Here is a 19,625-nt window from a genome sequence, read left to right as displayed (position 1 = left end):
ATCCAAATTGAGGTCTTCCAGGAGCAGTTCTGCCAGCTGCAAGAGGGCCCAGGGATAGCTCTGCTGTAGTCTTCCCGCCATCCTGACTCATTTGTGTGCAAGCTTGGCAATATACTCCAGCAGCTGTGACCATGCTAGAGGATACACTGCTGGCTCCCTAAACGTGACCTATGAACTCCCTTCCTGCCAAATTGAGGGGCTGACACTGCCTTTTCCTGTGACTGAATCCTGATCAGCATAGGCTCTGCATGGTCAGAGATGCACTTCAAACACAGACCACCCTCTCAACACCCCACCTACAATCCTGACCCGGCACAGCCCAAACCCAAGGAGGGCAGGGTGCTGGGTTAGAGCAACTCACATGTAGGACTCAGGCACCTTCATACAGGAAACAGCTTGAGAGACCTGAGATTGAGCATCACGGGGAACCTTATGTTTGAGACCACCAGGAATGCTGTGGACATTTACATCTGTTAAGACCTCAAGCTGGGGTGGCCATACTTCTGTCAGACAAGATGGACTTCAACTTTTAAAAGGTCATAAGGGACATAGATGACCATTTATTGATAATCAAGGGATCTCACACTCCTAAATAGGTATGTTCCAAGTGATGGTTTCCTCAAAATATTTAACATGACTGTTAACAGACATGAAGAAAGACCCTGACAGCAATGCAGTAGCAGGAAGAGACTTTGACACTCTATAACCGCTGGACTGATCAATAACTCAAGAAGGAAATTCTGTTTTTGAAGGAAGAAATGGAACAGATGGGAGCAACAGGCATATATAGGCCCCTACACCCCCAAAGTTGAGTAAACATTCTTCTTCAGTGCACATGGATCATTCTCCTAGCTAAGCTACATGCTGGATCACAAGACCTACCCCCATAAAATCAAGAAGATAAAAATCGTATCAACTATCTCTCAGATTATGAGGTGTTGAAAATGGAAATTAATAAAAAATAAACATAAAAACTCAAACATTTGGCAGAGAAAGAGAAAGAAAGAAAACAAGAAATAAGGTAAAAGAGAAAGAAAGAAAGAAAGAAAGAAAGAAAGAAAGAAAGAAAGAAAGAAAGAAAGAAAGAAAGAAAGAAAGAAAGAAAGAAAGAAAGGAAGGAAGAATGGAAGGAAGAACGGAAGGAAGAATGGAAGGAAGGGAGGAAGAAAGGAAGGAAGAAAGAGAGAGAAGGGAGGAAAGAACAGTAAGTGGTCAAAGGCAACAGATCTGGACAGTCGGTTCACAGAACTGAGCTTAACTGGCAGTTGTTGGTGGTGGGGTGGATGGGACGGGTCTCTGTAACACTGGCGGAAAGAAACAGACATGCAGGTTGTTGGGTGTGGTGTTGGAAACATGTATGCATGAAAAGTATCATTAACAGTGTCAGAAATCATGGCGCCTCAATAAAAATGGGAGAAACATGAAAAATTTTAAATAGGGGTGCCAGAAAGATAATACAGCTGGTAGGGAACATGACTTGCATGCAGTCAACTCAGGTTTGATACTCAATATCACATGTGGTCCCCTGAGCCCACCAGGAGTGATTCCTGAGCGTAGATCCAGGAATAAGCCCCGAGCATTGCTGAGTGTGACCCTAAACCAAAATAACAACAACAACAAATTGGAAAAATCAACATTGTAAAAATGACCACCCTACCCAAAGTACTATACAGATTCAATGCAATACTCACAAAAATTCCAATAATTAACTTTTTTCAAAGATGTGGAATAAACCTACTAAAATTGGTATGGAACCACTAAACTCCCCTAAATAGCTAAAGCAAAATTAAGAAAAAAAAGGGGGAGATACTGCATTTCCCACTTTGAACCCTTTGAACTATACTACAAAATTGTATTAATCAAAAATGCATGATACTGCTGTATGCAAACCATAATATCCAAAAGTAGAGAGAGCAGAAGGAAATTGTCTGCCATAGAGGCATGGGGTGGGGTGGGGTGGTGGGAGAGATACTGGGGATATTGGTGGTGGGAAATGTGCACTGGTGGAGGGATGAGTGTTCAATCATTGTATGAAACTCAATCATGAAAGCTTAGTAACTGTATGTCATGGTGATTCAATTAAATTTTTAAAATTTAATTATTTAAAGTATTGGAATAAAGATTGACTTGCGGACCAATGGGACAGAACTGAGAGTTCTGAGTTAAGTTCTCAGACAAGGGGCTACATATATTAAGAGGAGTAAAGAAAAATCTTTTCAACAAATGGTGCTGCATAGCCACATGTAAAAAAAAAAGCTAATTAGAACTGTACATCAAACCCTTCACAAAAGCAAATTCAAAGTTGATTAAAGATCTTGGGATCAGAATGAATTCCATAAAATACATTAAAGAAAATACCAGCAGAACTCTCCAGGAAATTGACTGCAGAGGAGTCATCAGTGAGACAACCAGAATGGTAAAAACAATAAAAACAAGCTAATGGGACTACATCAAATTAAAAAGAACACCAAAAGAAACTCAAGCTCGAATAAAAAGTCAACCTACTAAATGAGAGAAAATATTTGCCCAAAATAGAGCAGATAAAAGATTGATATCTAAGATCTATGAGCACTCACAAAACTCAATAATAAAAAGTCAATGATTCCATTCACAAATGGGGCAAGAAGATGAACACTTTTCCAAAGAAGACAAATAGATGGCCGATAGGTATATTAAAAAGTGCTCATTGTCACTCATGATTAAGGAAGTGTAAATAAAAATAACAATGAGATACAGATCAGGGGTAATTCCTGAGTGCATGAGGCAGGAATGACCCCTGTGCATTGCCGGGTGTGACCCAAAAAGCAAAAAAAAAAAAAAAAAAAAAAAAAGAATTGCACACATGGAATAGTCTGAAAGCAGCTATTGTTGGCAGGATGTGATAAGAATAGTACTCTCATTTACTGGGGATATCATCTGGTTCAGCCTCTATGAAAAGCAATATGAAAATCTATCCAAAAAATTAGGAATAGAACTACCATACAACTCGGTGATATCACTTCTTGGCAACTATCCTCAAAACACAAAAACATTAATTTGAAAGGATTACTGTCGCACTATAGCATTGTTGTCCCGGTGTTCATTGATTTGCTCGAGTGGGCACCAGTAACGTCTCCATTGTGAGACTTGTTACTATTTTTGGCATATTGAATACGCCACGGGTAGCTTGCCAGGCTATGCCGTGTGGGTGGGATGCTTCCCCAGCCAGAAGCTGTCCCCAGGCAACAGGTGCAGAAGCAGAGTATTAGTGCGCCATCCTACCCAGAGGCTGGCTCGAGTGATCCTGAAACCCTTTACTCCCACCTGGTTGGCACTGGGCTGGGACCAGGCCAAACAAGTGGGGTGGGCAGCTTAAGTCCAGGGTCATCAGCACACTTGACGGGCCAGGTTGCCATCCAGGTGGCAGCAGGAGATTGATCCAACCTCAATTTCCCCAGGCCAGGGGTGCTGAGGTCAGGGATTTGCTCCCACTGAGCAGAGGCTGGGTTTTCAAGTCCACCTAAAACATGTACCTCCTGGCTCTGAGTTCACTTGGTGGTGCAGAAGGAAGTAGGGAAGGGGTGCAGGGATAAGAAGCGGGGGCAGGGTGTTTAAAGACAAAGATGCACCCTGCTGGGCAGAGAGCCAAGAGGTTCAAGGAACCGGCCCCAAACTCACCCCAGAGACCCCAGCCTCCTCAGGGCTCCTTCCTTGGCCAGCTAAACCCTTCAACAATCCCTGGATGGCAGAAGGGGATTCAAAAACAAGACCCCTGCCTCCAAGGGAGGCTGTGCTTGTGCTCCTCCAAGTCTGTTTCTACCCCCCATTTGCCCCAGACAGTTCTGAGAATCTAAGGCTTCCCCAGAGGTGATTCCCTGGCATCTGGATAAATTCTTGTCTGGGTTAGTCCACCTGTGGGAATTCCAAAACTGGATATTCTTGGAGCTTTCACTGGTGCAAAGGAAGCACAAAGACACATTTGACATTTCCCAGCCTCATTATCGGAGCCAGAGACCTAAGCAAAAATTTGTGTTGGCTTCAGGCCAGCATGTTCCAAGCAACTCTGGTTTCAACCAGACCTCAGGAGTCAGGATGCAGACTCCTGCCCAAGTTTTGCAATCGCAGTCAGAGGTCAGCAGGGTAAAGAGCTCTGTCCATGGCCCCCTCTGCCTAGCGAGGAGGTCACCCCAACTTGGATCTGGACACTGCCCATGAGTCACTGACCTCTCCTTCCTGATCAAGAAGCAAAGGGACTTTCCCATGAATGCCCAGTGGCCCTGGACACTGGGAGTCTCGAAAAATGAATGCATCATCCGCCTAGCCACCTCAGTATTCCAGGAAAGGATCCTCCCCTCCAACTGCCTGAGCATTTCACTAAGGGAGTTCGCTTACTAAGTCATTAGTTTGGGTCGAGAGGAGCATGATACAAAGGTCAGATGCGATAAGGAGGCCAGAGGCCACCATTTTCAGCTGACTCGGGTGCCCCCACCAGGCAGTGTTCTGCTCTGTCATCCAGAAATGTGTCCTCAAAGTCTAGGAGCCACAAAGCTGCTAGGCATCACCCACGTCAGATCTGAGAATTCCCACTGATCTTCCTTCACCCGGCCCCGATCTATGGGCAGATGAGATCCTCATATTCCCGATTCTGCTTGGGCTCCCACTGGGTGCCTGCTGTAGGAACCTGGGCACCCGGTGCCTGAGACACAGGCTTCCATTTTGCAGATAAGGTTGAGAAAACTCAAGGAAGCTCAGGCATTTGCTCAGCCAGCTCACAAAGTGGGCAGCAGAGACCCCTACCCTCCCATACTACACAAGCTTTCACCAAGCCTGCTTCCCACCATGGAGTCCCAGCGGGCCATCATGTGCCAGTAAGTGTCCAATCTTAAAACAAGCTTTGCTTGAAGGTGTCTCTCATGTCCGTCTTCCCTTGCTTGTGGCTTAGGCCACCCACAAGGGTTCCCCAAAGGCCCCTATCAAGTATTTCTCAGTGGACCCTTTCCATAAGGTAAAGATGCACCCTGCGGTGCAAAAAACCAAGAGGTTCAAGGGAGGCCGTGGAGTCTCAATGATAGCTAGAACCCAGCCTGGACGTCCCTGAGAAAAGGCCTGACAGCACAGCAGGGCGTGAGAGCCCTGGGCATCTCTGAATAGGGCTCCTCTCTGCACATACCCCCTCACAATAAGCAGACCCAGAGGCAACCGCCACAGTCATCACTTTACAAGCAGTGCTTGATCATTTTTGCCCTCACGAGTGCCGTAGGGGACCCAGTTATGCTGCATGTCTTTGCGGCCCTAGTAACCAGTTCACCACTGCTGCCCACTCATGCCAGCTCCACGCTGCTCTTATCTGAGCCGCTGTGCTAAGGGGAGACCAAGGCCTATGGTCAGGCCTCAAAGATACAGGATTGAGTGGAGCTCTGATATGTTTAATTGGAGATTAACTGCCAAGAGCTCAAGCTCAGATCACTCTTCAACCTCTCAGGCAAAAACTGTTCTGAGGCTGCGTAAATGCTTTTACCTGGCACCCACAACCGCCTGTTATCCAGGGGCCGGAAGATGCCACAGACAGAGCTACCTCCTCAGTTTGTCTCCCAATCCATCCCTCTGGGCAGAGAAGGAGGAGGATGGGGACAGGGATGCCTCTGGCTTCCTTCTTGGTCTGATGCAGCAGGGCGTGTCCTTTCCCAAGAACTCTAAGTGATCACCCGGGTGCTCCCTGCTGAGCAAGGCTCTGCCCCGCTTGCCCCTCCCAGCAAGAGGAAGTGCCAATGAACCAAGGCCACTGAATCAAGGCCAAGTCTCCCCACAAGTCCAACACCCCCCATCCTGGCCCATTGGGAAGTGCAACAGTAGTCAGTAGGACAGACCTGAGTGCAGTATCCGAGCACCCTGTGACTCCCAGGCATGGCTGCAGAGAAAGCTGGGAGCTGCAAGGTAAGCTAGCTAAAGTCTAGGATGAATGTGGGAACCAAAGAACAAGGTGTATGAAAATATGCACAATACATGCTGGACTTTGGGAGTGCACAGAGTCCATTCTCAATACACCCACATGCACACGGATGTACCTGTCTCCTGAACCCAGGCCAAATGATGGCAATTTCTATAACTGGGCTGCTAGAGACATCATGTCACAGGCTCTATATGTGACCTGACCTGTGGGGCACATCAGGAACCAAGCCCATAAGTTGGACCCTGGGGGCAGGGGGCATGCTATGTGATACCCAGGGCATCTGCTGTGGTGGCTCCACCCAAGGGCATCTGTCCCTAGTCAGATCAATTTCCTCATGAACAGTTCTCTATCAGCATGGATAAAAAAAATCATACCTCCTGGTAAGAAAAAGCAGATCTACAGTTGCTTCCAGAGATAGAGATGGTGAGTGAGAAAACATGCCAGAATTTCCTGGGGCACCAGGATAGGGGTTGGTAACAGAAGTGCTCACATTGATGAACAGCTAGCCACTGTGTGCTTCCCCCTTCCTCATACATAGTATTCCACATACACAAATTTCACAGAAAAAGGAAAAAAAAACCCACTCAAACAAGCAAAGAAACATTGATGCCCACAATTCACAGTGAAATGTTCCCCAAAATAAGACCAAAGGACTGAAGAGGGTTGGATGAAAAATTACAGGTGATTGACCATTGTAAGAGCCAGAGGCTGGCACAAGGGCTGCGTGCCTGAGTCCCTTATTCAATCCCCATCACTCTCTCTCCTCCCTCCACTGAGCCCTGGAGGTCCCCCAGCACCAAGGATAGTCCTGGTGGGGCTTCAGCCATATTTGGGGGAGCGTTTCCCTGCTTACACCTCAGAAAGACACTGTAAAACATGAAGGATGGAGGGGGCTGGAGCGATAGCACAGTGGGTAGGGCGTTTGCCTCGCACGCAGCCGACCCGGGTTCGATTCCCAGCATCCCATGTGGTTCCCTGAGCACCACCGGGAGTAATTGCTGAGTGCAGAGCTAGGAGTAACCCCTGTGCATCGCTGGGTGTGACCCAGAAAGCAAAAAAACAAAACATGAAGGATAGAGTCTAGGTGGGAGGCAGGTAATACCTGCCCTACTAAAAAAGTGTCAAACTAAAAAATATAAAATAAACAAAATAAAATTAATTGATCCATTGAAATAATAAATAAAACATAACTAGAATAACTCAGAGACAACCTTCCTGACACCAAATAAGTACTCCCTAGGTTGCAAGTACTGTCTCAATGCTGACTGTTAATTTTGTAGTACTTTCACTTTCCCCCTTCTCTTCTTTCATCCTGTTTACATACACGAACTTGGTTTATAATTATCATTCCGGGTTTATTGATGGCACATTATGTGGCCTGACATGATCATCCAGGCAGCAGGAGGTGGCCCTGGAACTAAAGCACAGAGACCCAAGACATGCAGGCTGCCAACTGCTGTGCAAACAGAGCCAAAGTTCACAATGCCGATCCTCAGGGTGGGTCCTGGACCTGCCAACCGTTACCTTCTGTCCCTGAGGCCACAGGGAGTAGAGTGGGGTGTTCCATTGCTGGCCATCCAGGGACGGCGTGGAAAACCTAAGAGACTTGTTACCATGCAGACCTGAGGCCAGACCTAAGCTCCGGATACACAGCAGGCCTGGGCCCTGGAGACAGCAGTCGCCAGCAATGCAGTCTCAGAACTACAGCTGCACTGGGCCCTGGGAACATCTCAGCCTCTGAGCCCAAAAGCCTTTGTCTTTGTGGCACCCAAGGTGCTGCTGCAGGAGACTCAGTGCAGAAAGCACCTCATTTTAATAACGATCTGAATACTGAACCACCAGCACCAACAGCGAAGGAGAGTGGCTTTCTTCTGAAAGGGGAGGATGCCGGTAATTAGTGACCACCAGCATGAACTATTTTTATTAAAACGGAAAGTAGAAATAGACATCTGGTCCTGAGTCCAGCTGAGGTCTGTGCAACCATTTCAGGCCAAGACTGTCTCTGGAGAGAAAGAGCCAATTCTATGCCTAAATAAATAGCACCTGGACCCCTGAGCTTTCTCCCAGTTTCAGTACTGGGAACTGAAGTGGTTCTGAGTTGCCCATGCCAGCTGCAATCCTGTAACCCTGAGGACGATTCCTGCATGGTTTACACCTAGCTACATGCCTCATCAGGTTCCTGTCAAACTGCCAGGAGGCTGGCAGTACCCAGATAAGGGGCTCTGGAGCCTGCCTGTTGAGGCAGCGTGGACAAGAGCACTCCATGCCCAGCATCGCATCCTTTGTCCTGCCTCTGTACTTTACGGCTTTTGTGTCTCACTCAACAGTTGAGCTATGACAGTGTGACCAGAATGTGCCAGCTGACAACTTTAGTGCCCCCCAGACTTCAGTGTGCACAGGTCCCAGTATCTGGACCCCAGAGTTCCCAGCTGTCAGCTGCTGAGGGTCAATCTTTGTGGAGAGACAGCCAGGGAAACAGTGGCACGACAGGCTGGGGTGGAAAGGAGGAGCTGCAGGGTAGTCACACGTGGCACTTCTGTACCTCAAAGACCAGCCAACAGCAATGTTATAAATGTGGGTGACACAAAGCTGAGCTGGAAGAACAAACAAATTAAGAGGTGCTATAAAGGGACAGGAGGATCAGCTTTTCTCGGGGCAGGCAGGCGTTTCCACAGTAGCTGATTCTGCATCAGCTACTGATAGGGTGGGAAGGGCGGGGAAGATAACTGGGGTCCCGGGAGAGCATTTTATGTTTGCCTGCTGAGAGAAGCGAGTTTCTAGGGGGAAGGGAACTGAGCAAATTTTTGCCTGAAAAAGAGGTGTCAGGGCAAATGAACCCAGAGCCTGTCTAACACAGCTTGGGTCTTCATGCTCCCATCTCCTGGATGAGAGAACGTTTCTGAAGCTGAAATGCAAGCTCCGGTTCTCAGAGGAGCCCGTCTCCAGACACAAGGACTTGGTCTGAGCAAAAGCCTTTCTGTGTCACAAGATGTGTCTTCTCTGTTCCCAAAGACAGAGAACTTTGGGAACAGAGGTTCTGCTGACTGAAAGGACTGCTGACTGAAAGCCAGCTTCCTCCTGATGGTGGAAAAGGACTGCTCACACTTGCATCCAGAGGCAACAGGGCACCCTGTTAGAGCTGGCAGTGGCATGGGACCCAGGAAAGATGGGGTGCTGACGCCTGCTGTCACACTTTACCTGTAGGTGATACGCACTTCAGTTCCAGGCTCATCCCGCTCCCAGATCAAAGCGATGCTCTCTGGGGCTGTCTGCACGTGCCGGTCCAGACAATTGACTGCATGAAAACAGGGTGACTGGTGTTACACTGGGGCTTTGCCGTGAGGAGTGGGGCAGGGTCTGCTTGCTATGACTCGGGTCCTCTGTGCTTAGGTATACACTTCCACGGGGTGTGTTCTTTAACATCCCGAGAAAAGGGGGGATTGTCAGGGTCAGCAAAAACACCAAGAGGCTCACAGCCTCTAATGCAGGGACTTCGTGTCAGTGCCTCCCGTCTGGCCATGCTACTCAACTGGATCACACCCAGCAGGAACATTGACCCACCTGACCATGTGGCTTCCAAGGCTTCCTGGGAGATGGAGAGATATGACAGCAGGGAAGGCGTTTGCCAAGAACATGGTCAACCCAGGTTAGTACCCCTGCACTGCACAGGGTTCCAGGAATATTGCCAGGAGAAAGCCCTGAGCAAGAGTGGAGTAGGGGAGCCCTTAGCACTATGGGTGGAGCCCCAAAATCAAGCCAGACTAAAACCAACCAAGGCTCTCTGCAGGATTAAAAGGTGCACCTGAGGCTGGCACTGTAGCCTGAGGCACTGGAGGTGCCTTGAATGCCAACAAGGCATGCCCCCATGCCCTCATGCACGCAGCTGTGAAGGGCCATATATGGTAAGGTCACCACCTAGGAAAAGGGTAACAGGTCCTCTTGGGCATCTGTAAACACCTGCAAACCAGAGTCTATGCCATGGAGTGATGCAACTGTCCGTTTCCTTTCCAGCAGATTTCTCAGGAAAAAGTCTCCTTCCCCACCCACGCCTGTAAGTTTGCTCATATGACTTCTAAAGGAACTGCTCCAACCTGCTGTGTACCGGGGTCTGGAGATTAGTTGCACGTCTCTGCTCTGGCTTGTGCTGCACAACTGAGAAGGGAGGCCCCCGGGCTGCTCTGGGCTATGCCACACAGCCTGGGGTTCCACAGGCTACATCTAGGTGGCCCTGCCTGGGTTTCTCCACTCTGCTCTAGGGCCAGCCTTTCTCCAGCCTCCCACCTATGCATTCTCATGCGCTCAATGTGCACACCCCTTTCTGTGGACCCCCCAAGCTGTGCAGCATAACCCAGAGCAGAGATGAGCAAAGATCTAACCCAGGGATAGGCTATTTTAGGTGGGAGTAGCACCAAGTTATCCCCAGACCTGGATGAGGGAATAGCTCATTTCTGGATCCACAGCCTCCCTCTGAAGCAAGTTCCATTTGCTTCCTGAATATAAACGCCGGAATGCCCCAGCCCCAGAGAGCTTGCTAGCCCAAGTGAATTTTGAGAATGCGTCTGAGTGCCCCAGTGAGCAGGTCTGTCTGTACGCAAACACTCCAGGCCCTAGAAGAGTTCCAGAGGAGGCTGGAGTGTTGAGGCTGCTGGGGTCTGAGCTTCTCTGGAAGGCTGATGTCTGCTCACACTTGCATCTGTGTTTTCCGAATTTGGGGCTCAGGCATGTTTTTCTCCTTGGCATACAGGAGTAAAGACCCTCACTTGCTCCCTAAAACACCAGCCACATTCTTGCAGAATGGAGCCTGGAGTTATGTTTGTTCACTGTTATCAAGAATTACATAATGCACCATGTGCTACCTAATATACCACTTAACTTCTTAGCAGAGGTGGGGAAGCTTAAGTTATTGTTCATCAACCAGAGAAATACTTCCTTAATCACTTTTCGCCCATACAAGCCCTTTAACACAGACTAACTTAATTCCAGAGATAGATAAGCCTCTACTGCTAGAAACTCCCGTCTTTCCTACACCATTAATAATTCACTAATAATTTAGACGTGAAGGCCGTCTGAAACCCCCCTGGGATGAGCACAGCCTTGGCAGGATCCTTGGGAAAAATCTTGAAACTATCTCCAGGACGAACACTTCCTGCCAAACATCTGGGAAGTCCCAAGTCACCAATGAAAGTCACACGCCAGTTAGGGAGGTGGTCCAACCTCACTATCCCATCACAGCACATTTGTTTTTTCATCTAACTATCTCTTTCCTAAACCCAATCACAAAAGCTTTGTAATCAATCTCACGGTGATCCAATAAAAAAATAAAATAAAATCCTTTTCCTAATCCTAGGGTTCCCGACCCTGGGAGGGACTGCAAGTATCAGATATCAGCTGAGTTTCCTGTTCCTGGTAGAGTGACGTAGTACCTGGCTCTGGTCACAGCTGCAGCCCTGACAACTTTGATGACACAATCTTAGAGAAAGCACAGCAAAGGGCCTGGGGTGACTGTGACCCATAAAGGCCACTTCTACATGGAGTTTAACACCTGTTTAATAGCAGTGGTTCCTGCTATGGTCACAGGTGTAGGGAAAGAAAGGAGAGAGAAGGGGACAGAAAAAAGGAAGGAATTTCTGGGATTCTGTTTGTTTGGGAGGTCCATACCCAGTGATGCTCCCGGCTGGTTTATATTCTCTTGGCTCTACACTTAGGAATTACTCCTGGCAGTGCTTCGGGGACCATGTGGGATGCCAGGGATCCAACCCAGATTGGCCATGTGCAAGGTAAGCACCCTACCTGCTCAATAACCTCTCCAGCCTCAGGATTTTGTTTTTAATTCTATCCAAAGGCATTTCCAAGAAGAGCTGGGCAAGGACCTGGCACAATCCAATGTTTACTCAAAGCACAGGACCTGTTCCAAATCTTTCTCAAAATCCTAGCACACAGAGTTCCTCCTTTCCACTCGGTGACACACACCCACACAGCTTAGAGTTTAGCCCTCTGTTGTCTGGAGTCTATTTCAGGAACAAAGGCCAGCTCTGCTCTCCCTCACTCTCAGCTGGGCCCCAGGGTCTGTAAAGTTAGGGTCCCTGTGCTAAGATGTTTCCAGAGGAGAAAAGGAAAGGACCACACTTCTCTCCTTAGCAGCTGTAAAGACCCAGAAAGTCATCCCAGTGAACATGTGCACTCTCATAGGCCTGGGGATCCAGTTCCTGTGGCCTTGGCAAATCTGTTTCATGTGTTAAAACCTTCATGGCCACATTAATAGGCCCAGCCCTGGGTCCCTACAGCGCAAGGAGGATTCTTAAGCACTGCCCCAGGCCTAAGCAAATGCCTGCTGGTGGCTTCTGAGCTCAGTGTCTCCTCTGAAAAAAAATGACAAGACCTAACGGTTTTTATTATAAAGGTGACACAGGCCTACACAGTCATTTTCAAGGACTCCTGTCAATTGCTTAAATGTGCCCCCTTTCCAATTTTAAGTGAACCCTCATACCAAAAAATCAGTTTTGGTCAAAAGAAACAAGGAAGTTAATATTCACAAAAGGATTCTCCATGGGCTTCCTTTAAATAGAAAATCTTCCTGGCCCATTTTAAGATATTACATCAGTCACAAAAATTGTATCTGCCAACTTGCCAGAAGCATTTGCTATTTAAAGTAGGTTATGCTATGGACAACTGAGGAACCCTCCGCGTCCCTGGGGAGGGCTCTCCTCTGGACCTGGGCTGTAGTTCAGAGGGTGTGAAGGTCCTTAGACAATTGCTTTAATCATCAAGAAAAATGAATGACAGCAGCATTGTATCTGCCTTCAAAGACCTGTTATAAAAAAGAAGGGCTTCCACTGCTGCAGAGAAAATTCCAGAAAGCAACCAGGTTCAACAGTAAGTATGAAATAATTTTCTCCACCTTTGCTTGACATGTGGAATATACTCACTTTAAACAAGAGCCAGGCTCAAAACGTGGTGCTTAGAAACATTTAGTTATGTGTTTCAAAAGCAACCCTCAGACTTCACATTTGCAACTGCCGAACATCTTGAGTGTATATAACCATCTTAGGGGGGTGGGAATCTGTGGAACCCAGGAAAATACAATGTCGATTTTTAAAGATGAGAAAGAATCCTTGGCAGAAGCTGGTTTTCCAAAGAGCCTTTGGAAAAAGCAGTTTTATGTCAGACACAAAAGTCTCTGACAAGGGTGGGCCTGAGGAGTCGAGTCAGCAGCCACTGGCTGGCCAGGGGCAAACTCTGCACCTGGCTCTATTCAGAGAAACAGTGAACTCCGTGGCATGGCTGAAGGTTCCAGATCACAGCTGGCTCCTGGCCTCCCGGCTTCGTCAATCAGTAACAGTGGCTGGGTGCTCATGGCATAACACAGACAGTGCTGGGTGCTTTCCAAGCGTTTTCTAGCTAGAAGCTCAAGCTAGCTCTGACTGTCCCCAGGTCAAAAGGCATCTGAGAGCTTTGGGCCTATTCTCTGGGAGCTTCCCTCTGCCCTGCCAGCAGATATGAGAGGCCCAATAGCATCTAGGTCACAGTTCAGAACCACTGTAGGGGGCAGAGGGTCACTGATGGGCCAATTTCTGGCTCAGGGTGACCATGAGGTGGCTATCCCTAGGAGAAATAGCCACGGGAGTTGGAAATATTACCTGCTGACCACACCTGCTCCTGCTGGTGAGTAGACCTCTCTCGAGGAGCTATGAGGCCCAACCACACCTCCTTATCTGACTATGGAGAGGCAGCTATGAGCAAGCACCCTCACCCCGCCACCTCGCCCTGGCCACACAGAGCCAAGGCAGCTGTGCTTCTGCCTGGTTCAGAAGTGCCTCCTCGCCTGGGCTTATGACAGACGGATCCGTGGGTCTCAATCCGAGCATGCAGGAGACAGAGGCCCATGCACCGCATTTCTGGGGCACAGTTCTGGTTAAAGCCCAGTCTTTGAGTCAGCCCAGCCCCAGAATGGTGTAAGAAACAGGCCGATATCAAGGGCCCCAGGCCTGGGGACCCAAAGAGAAAGAGTTGCTGCCAGGCCCTGTCCGAAGTCCTGAGTCACCGAAACCAGGGAGTAACAAAACAGTTGTTGTCTTATCCCAAGGAGTGTGGGGGCAGCTGGATGTGCAACCGCATTACAGAAATGCATTGCATGCTGCCCTTATTTTCAAATATGGGAACTCAAGCCAAGAAGAGTGAGGGAAGAAAGCAAGGAAGGAAAACTGGTTGACATCCCAAAGACACCCAGAATCACCAAACCTTCCCACCCCCCCCCCCCCCCCGCTGCCCTTTGTTGTGTTAATATTCATCTCCAGGTCACTGGTCCCAGTTCCACCTGGTTCAGAAGTGCCTCCTTGCCTGGGTTTGAGATAGGTTGGTGGATCTCAATCCTGACCAGGATTTCTGAATCCAGTCATTTGGGATAGGGCCTGTGAAGTTGCATGTTCCGGGGACTACGCTTTGAGGAGCACAGAGTAGCTACTCCCGGGTAAAACCACAGTCGGTCGCATCTTCCTGCGTGGAGATGGGCATTTAGGATGCTTCGCAGCAAGCCGTCATCTAGCTGCCACACCACCAGGCCGCAGCACCTGGTCCATTTCACAGATGGTCCTAATGCACACCATCACTTCGGTGGTTTGTGGCCACTGTAGAGGACATAGGGTCATTCTTGGGTAGGGAGCTGGACACACCCCTCGGCCTGAGGGTTCTGGGAAGCTATTTTCATCCAAGCCACTTTCTGAAGTGCCAATTTCTGGCTAAGGATGCCCATGAGGCGGCGATCCCTAGGGGAAATAAGCCAAAGGAGGCAGAAATATTACCTGCTGACCACACCCGCCCCTGCTAGTTAGTTGCCCTGGAAGCTGTGAGGCCCAAACACACCGTCTTATCTGACTACGGCTGCAGCTCAGGGTGAGGCAGCCATGAGCAAGCCCTGGCACTGCCCCCCTGCCACCCAGAGTGCCAAGGCAGTGCACGCTAGCCCACAGACTTCTCTCTTTATTCTCCTCTCAAAGGGCAGGTGCCACCAGCTCAAGTTCTACCATGTGACTTCATCTGGATGAAAGCAACAGAAATAAGTATCCTACAAACCCCCAACTCCTCACAAATGTCTTTATTGAAAAATAACTACAATACCACTTATTCTGGCTATTACTGAGCGTAGTAACTTCCAGGTGCTGCTATTTATTCATCATCAGTAAGCGCTGGGCCTGTGATGTGCCTTTGGGATTCTGTCCTCAGAATCAGCCTGGCGGGGAACACTGTCAAGCCATTTTATGGATAAGGATATTGAGGCTCCGTAAATGATGGATTCCTGTGAGACTCAGAGCTTACCTCCAAGTTCAGGGCTTGGGCAGGGCACCCCTGCCAGGCAGAGCTGCAGGTCCTGGTGTGAGAGGTGGGAGTTTATAGGAGTCTAGGTGCTTGCCTTGCACTCTGCCATCCTGCACCATGTACGGTCTCCTGAGCGTCTCCAGGAATGCCCCTCAAGCACAGAGGCAGGAGTGAGCCCTGAGCACAGCCGAGGAGTCCCAAGAAGTAAAAAGTAAAAAAGCGAACCCGGGGCTGCAGGTCGTCTTTCCGAACACCCCAGACCCCACCTGACCTACACCCCATCTACGGGTTATCCCATCCCCTTAACCACACGTGCAGCTCTGACCCTCACAGGAAACGGCCCCAGGCCTGTCCACACAGCCAAGCCCCTCGGTCCTCCTCGGCTTGCCTGGCGAACTGCCTGCGTGTCAAACTCTAACGGAACTGGACAGCAGGTCAGGTGGGCGGTGGGCCTGGTTTCGGGGCTAACTCCGCAGAGGCGGAGTCCTGGGGGCCAACCGAACGGAGAGGCCCGCTGGGCACAGGCCCTTGGAGCCGAGAGAAGACCCACCACGAGGAAACCCAGGCCGCACCCAGACGTGTGTGCCCGCGGAGTGCGCTCGGTCCCCCAGGCCGCCGGCAATGGGAGCAACAGGCGGATGCTGGGCGGATGCAGCCCCAGACTCCGACTCCCCACGACTCCCGCAACTCCCCCGTACTCCCCTCTTGGGGCGCGGCCCCCGACTCCCACGTACGCCCCCCTAAGGGCGTGGCACCCGACTCCCCCGTACTCCCTCCTCTGCGCGCGGGCCCCGACTCCCCCCGACCCCCGGCAAAACTCAGGCGGCAGAAGCCGCCGTCTGGCATCTAGCTGGGTCCTTCAAGAGTGTCGCTGAGGCTAGGTGGGCTGGGGTAAGGGGGCAGGGGCGGCGTTGGGGGACAGGGGACAGGGCAGGGCAAGTGCTGGCCGTCTATGGGGTGCAGGGTGCAGGTGCGGGGGCAGGGGCTGAGCCGGGGTGCGAGGTGCGGGGGCAGGGGGCAGTGGCGGCGCTGGGGGCCAGGGGCAGAGGAGGCGCTGGCCGTGGACGGGGTGCAGGGTGCAGGGTGAGGGTGCGGGGACAGGCGCTGGGGGCAGGCGGCGCCGGGGTGCAGGGTGCAGCGGCGGCGCCGGGGTGCAGAGTGCGGGTGCGGGGACAGGGGCAGGGGGCAGCGGCGGCGCCGGGGTGCAGGGTGCGGGTGCGGGGGCAGGTGGCCGCTTGCGGCTCCCCTCGGGCCGGGGCCGGGACTCACCCGACACGTTGAGGCGGCCCCCCAGGAACCAGGCGATCCTGCCCGCGCGGAGGTCGCAGTCGCACACGCTCTGGTAGGGGGCGTCCCACTGCAGCGCCTCCCGCGCCAGCGGCCCCCAGAAGGCGGCGGGGTCTCGGGCCGCCTGGGCGCGCAGCTCGGGGTACGGGGCCCGCGGGACCCCCGAGGCCGCCCGCAGCCCAGCCAGGCGTCCCCGCACCAGGCGCCCCAACACACGGCTCGCCGCCATCCCCCGCACAGGCCCCACCACCCGCCACACGGCCCGCCTGGCCTCCCGGGGCCTCCCAGGGCCGCCCCCGGCACCGCCCCCGGCACCGCCCCCCCGGCACCCACGCCCCGAGACACTCGCGACGCGGCCCGCCCGAGGCCACTCCCGGCACCGCCCCCCGCACCGCCCGGGCCTGGCACCGAGCGCCCCGCGATACCCCCGGGCCCGCCCCCGGTACCGCCCAGACCCCCAGTTCGCCCGGGCGCTTCCCGCTCCGCCCCCCGCTTCTCGGGCCGCCCGCGGGCGCTGACAGCCCCTCCCCTGCACCCCGCTCCGCGGGGCCTGCCGCCACCGCCACACCCTCCCGGGAGCCCTTAGACCCCGGCCAAGAGTGAGTGTGGCTTTATGCTCACCCAAGGCGCGCACCGCCCCCCCCCCCCATGGCCCCGACACAGCGGGGCCACCCCCAGCGAAGGCCACCCCTGCGCTCCGTCCCAGTCCCACGCTGGGCCGCCCCGGGAAGTGAGAGGGTGTCTTGCCCCGTCAGAGGTCAGAGAACAGGCACCGCGAGATGGCCTGCACCGGACAGCTGGCCCGCGCTGCGCCAGGCACTTGAGCTGCACTTTTGACTGAGTTTAAAACCCCAAGCTTATTTCACATGCCTCCACCCCTTTGGGGGTGTGTGTGAGGGGGCGGATATAGCACTCAAGGGGGCAGGGAGATGGCACAAGTGGCTGGAGCATATAGCCCCGCTGGACCCGAAACACCTATGCAGAAGCAGACCCTGAGCACTGTAGGTTGTGGCCTCAACGGAAACATTGAATTCCTCCCCTTTCACCTGAGGCTGCTACCCCCTCTTGGATCATCCCAATGACCCTCCTCACCAAGTATCACCCACTTTGAGAAACGCTGACCACGTCGTCTTATCCACACCAGCCCATTGATCAAGCTCCTAGAGGGACAAACAAGGAAACAGGCTTAATGAAGAACACAGCTAGTACAAGAGCAACACTCCACCAGCTCTGGTGTCAGCCATCAATGGGCCCGAACCCCCATTTCTAATCATATATGTAGAAAGAACTGCAAAGAAAAATCAAAATCAAGGAAGGGTGCCATTCCAGCCAGAGCAGGGGACTGTTTGCTCCCTGGACACTGGGCCTGCTGCTGTGCTTCTGTAGACTAGTGTGATCAAATGAGAAAGCGGGTAGCTGCCAGTGTAGCCGGGGCCTGCCAGTGTAGCTTCTGCATAGTTCTTGCTCTCTGGAAACCTATCACCCAGTGTAAGGGAGAAGGTTGAGCTTTCTGGAGGAAGCCGCCCCGTGGAAAGAACAGTGAGGATATGGAATTGACTTTTTGAAAATAAAGGGGAACAGGAGGAGAACTCAAAGGATTGGAGCACACGCCTTGCCTGAGTTAGTCATTGTTTGGTGTGTCCTCTCCCCACACCGGAAGAAAGGAAATAAAGATCAGATCAAGGACATACGTAGCTCTGTAGTAAAGTACATGTTTCACATATATGAGGGCCTGGGTTTGCTCAACTCCAAACATACAAAATTTAAAAAAGGGTTGGAGAGATGCCTGCCTTGCACGTTGTTGGCTTGGGTTTCATTTCTGGTCCTGCATAGCGTTTCCTGAGGCCCAACAGAAGTGATCCTGGGACACAGAGCCAGGAGTAAACCCTCAACACTGGGTATTGTCCTTAAGCAAAACAAAACAAAAAATCAGTACATAATCCTTCCTGTTGGATAAGTGGAAGTGATGTGTGTACATAAAACATTTCAAAATCAATCATGTGGTACAGAATTGCACTTCCTGAAACTCAGGTTTCTCACATCTGAAACAGGGTCATGAATGCCACAGTCAGTCCTTGGGCGAAGACCCTGTTGCTTCGTGGAACTAGAGGAAAGACCCCTACATTCATCTCTGAGTTTCTAAGAGAGTGACAGTTCATTAAGCCGCATGGGTCATCTTTTGTACTCCAAGAAGCTCCAGTGATAAAAGATGTCCCTTCATGGGCAGAGAGGGGAAATGAACTATGTTTTTCTTGGGGCTGTGTCTTACCTTCTTTCTCAGACCTAAGGGTCAAGTTGAGGATCCTGAGACAGGTCAATTACTTGCAGTGCTTCCAAGACACATGGATTGGTCCTCACTCTACAGAGGAGACCAAATGCTCACTGATGACCATGTTACTAGCAAGGGACATCTTTGGCTCTGCTCTTCAGTCACCATGAAAGGTTACCAATGCCTTTTTGCTATTTGTCTTTGTGGATTCTCCTATTAGTGGATTTTCCTGTGCTGGTGGGTTCTTTAGAATTATATGAAGGATTTGCATACAAAATTCTGAAGGTTGAGAAGTTAGAGTTTATTGTACAAGTAAAGTAGATGGGACCAGCTTCACTTGACTTGTCCCTGATATTGCCCCATCCCTGTCTTGTCTCCCGTGAACAATGGCTAGATACTGTCCCTTTGTTACTCTCTATACCATGTACACTTTTCCTCAGTCTCTGGGCATGGCCATGTACACGTGAACAAAACCCCTGTGCTCTGTACCTGTTACGGGGCCACCCAAAGAAGGTGCGGTGAGACAGTTCTTGCCATCCTGTCCCGGATTTCCTAGTCTCTGGCTGCAGCCATGTGCAAGTGGGCGAGATTCCTGTGCTTGGTATTTGTCACTACCTGGGCATCTAAGCCCTGCTGAAACCTGTGTTTCCTGAGCATCTGAGCCTTGCCTGTATTTGACTCCTGTCGGTGCCCATGAGGCCTGCCTGTGCTCAGCCATCTATCCAGGAAGAGAGCCCTATCTCATCCTGCAATCTGCCAGGCAGGTGCAAAGGCGGGTCTGGAGAAAATGTAGGAGAGAGAGTGGGGCTGGGGGCTTCCTCTTATCTG

The 19,625-nt window shown here is 51.2% G+C and overlaps 1 protein-coding gene across 1 annotated transcript in view; it reads right to left on the bottom strand.

Annotated features, from left to right (window-relative positions):
• ACSS1 (acyl-CoA synthetase short chain family member 1) overlaps positions 1 to 16,808 on the bottom strand; it is a 55,795-nt gene extending 38,987 nt beyond the window's left edge. Inside the window, exons 1-2 of the mRNA XM_055129019.1 lie at positions 16,511 to 16,808; positions 9,128 to 9,224 (exon numbers count right to left, since the gene is read on the bottom strand). Of these exons, the coding sequence (XP_054984994.1) occupies positions 9,128 to 9,224; positions 16,511 to 16,757 (344 nt within the window). The 5' untranslated portion in view covers positions 16,758 to 16,808. The remainder of the gene's footprint in view (positions 1 to 9,127; positions 9,225 to 16,510) is intronic.
• Between the last annotated feature and the right edge of the window lie 2,817 nt (positions 16,809 to 19,625).

Source organism: Sorex araneus, chromosome 2 (genome assembly GCF_027595985.1).
Source record: "Sorex araneus isolate mSorAra2 chromosome 2, mSorAra2.pri, whole genome shotgun sequence".
Classification (NCBI taxonomy): Eukaryota; Metazoa; Chordata; class Mammalia; order Eulipotyphla; family Soricidae; genus Sorex; species Sorex araneus.
Note: the sequence above shows the minus strand (reverse complement) of the source record. Positions and strands in the feature narration are given on the sequence as shown.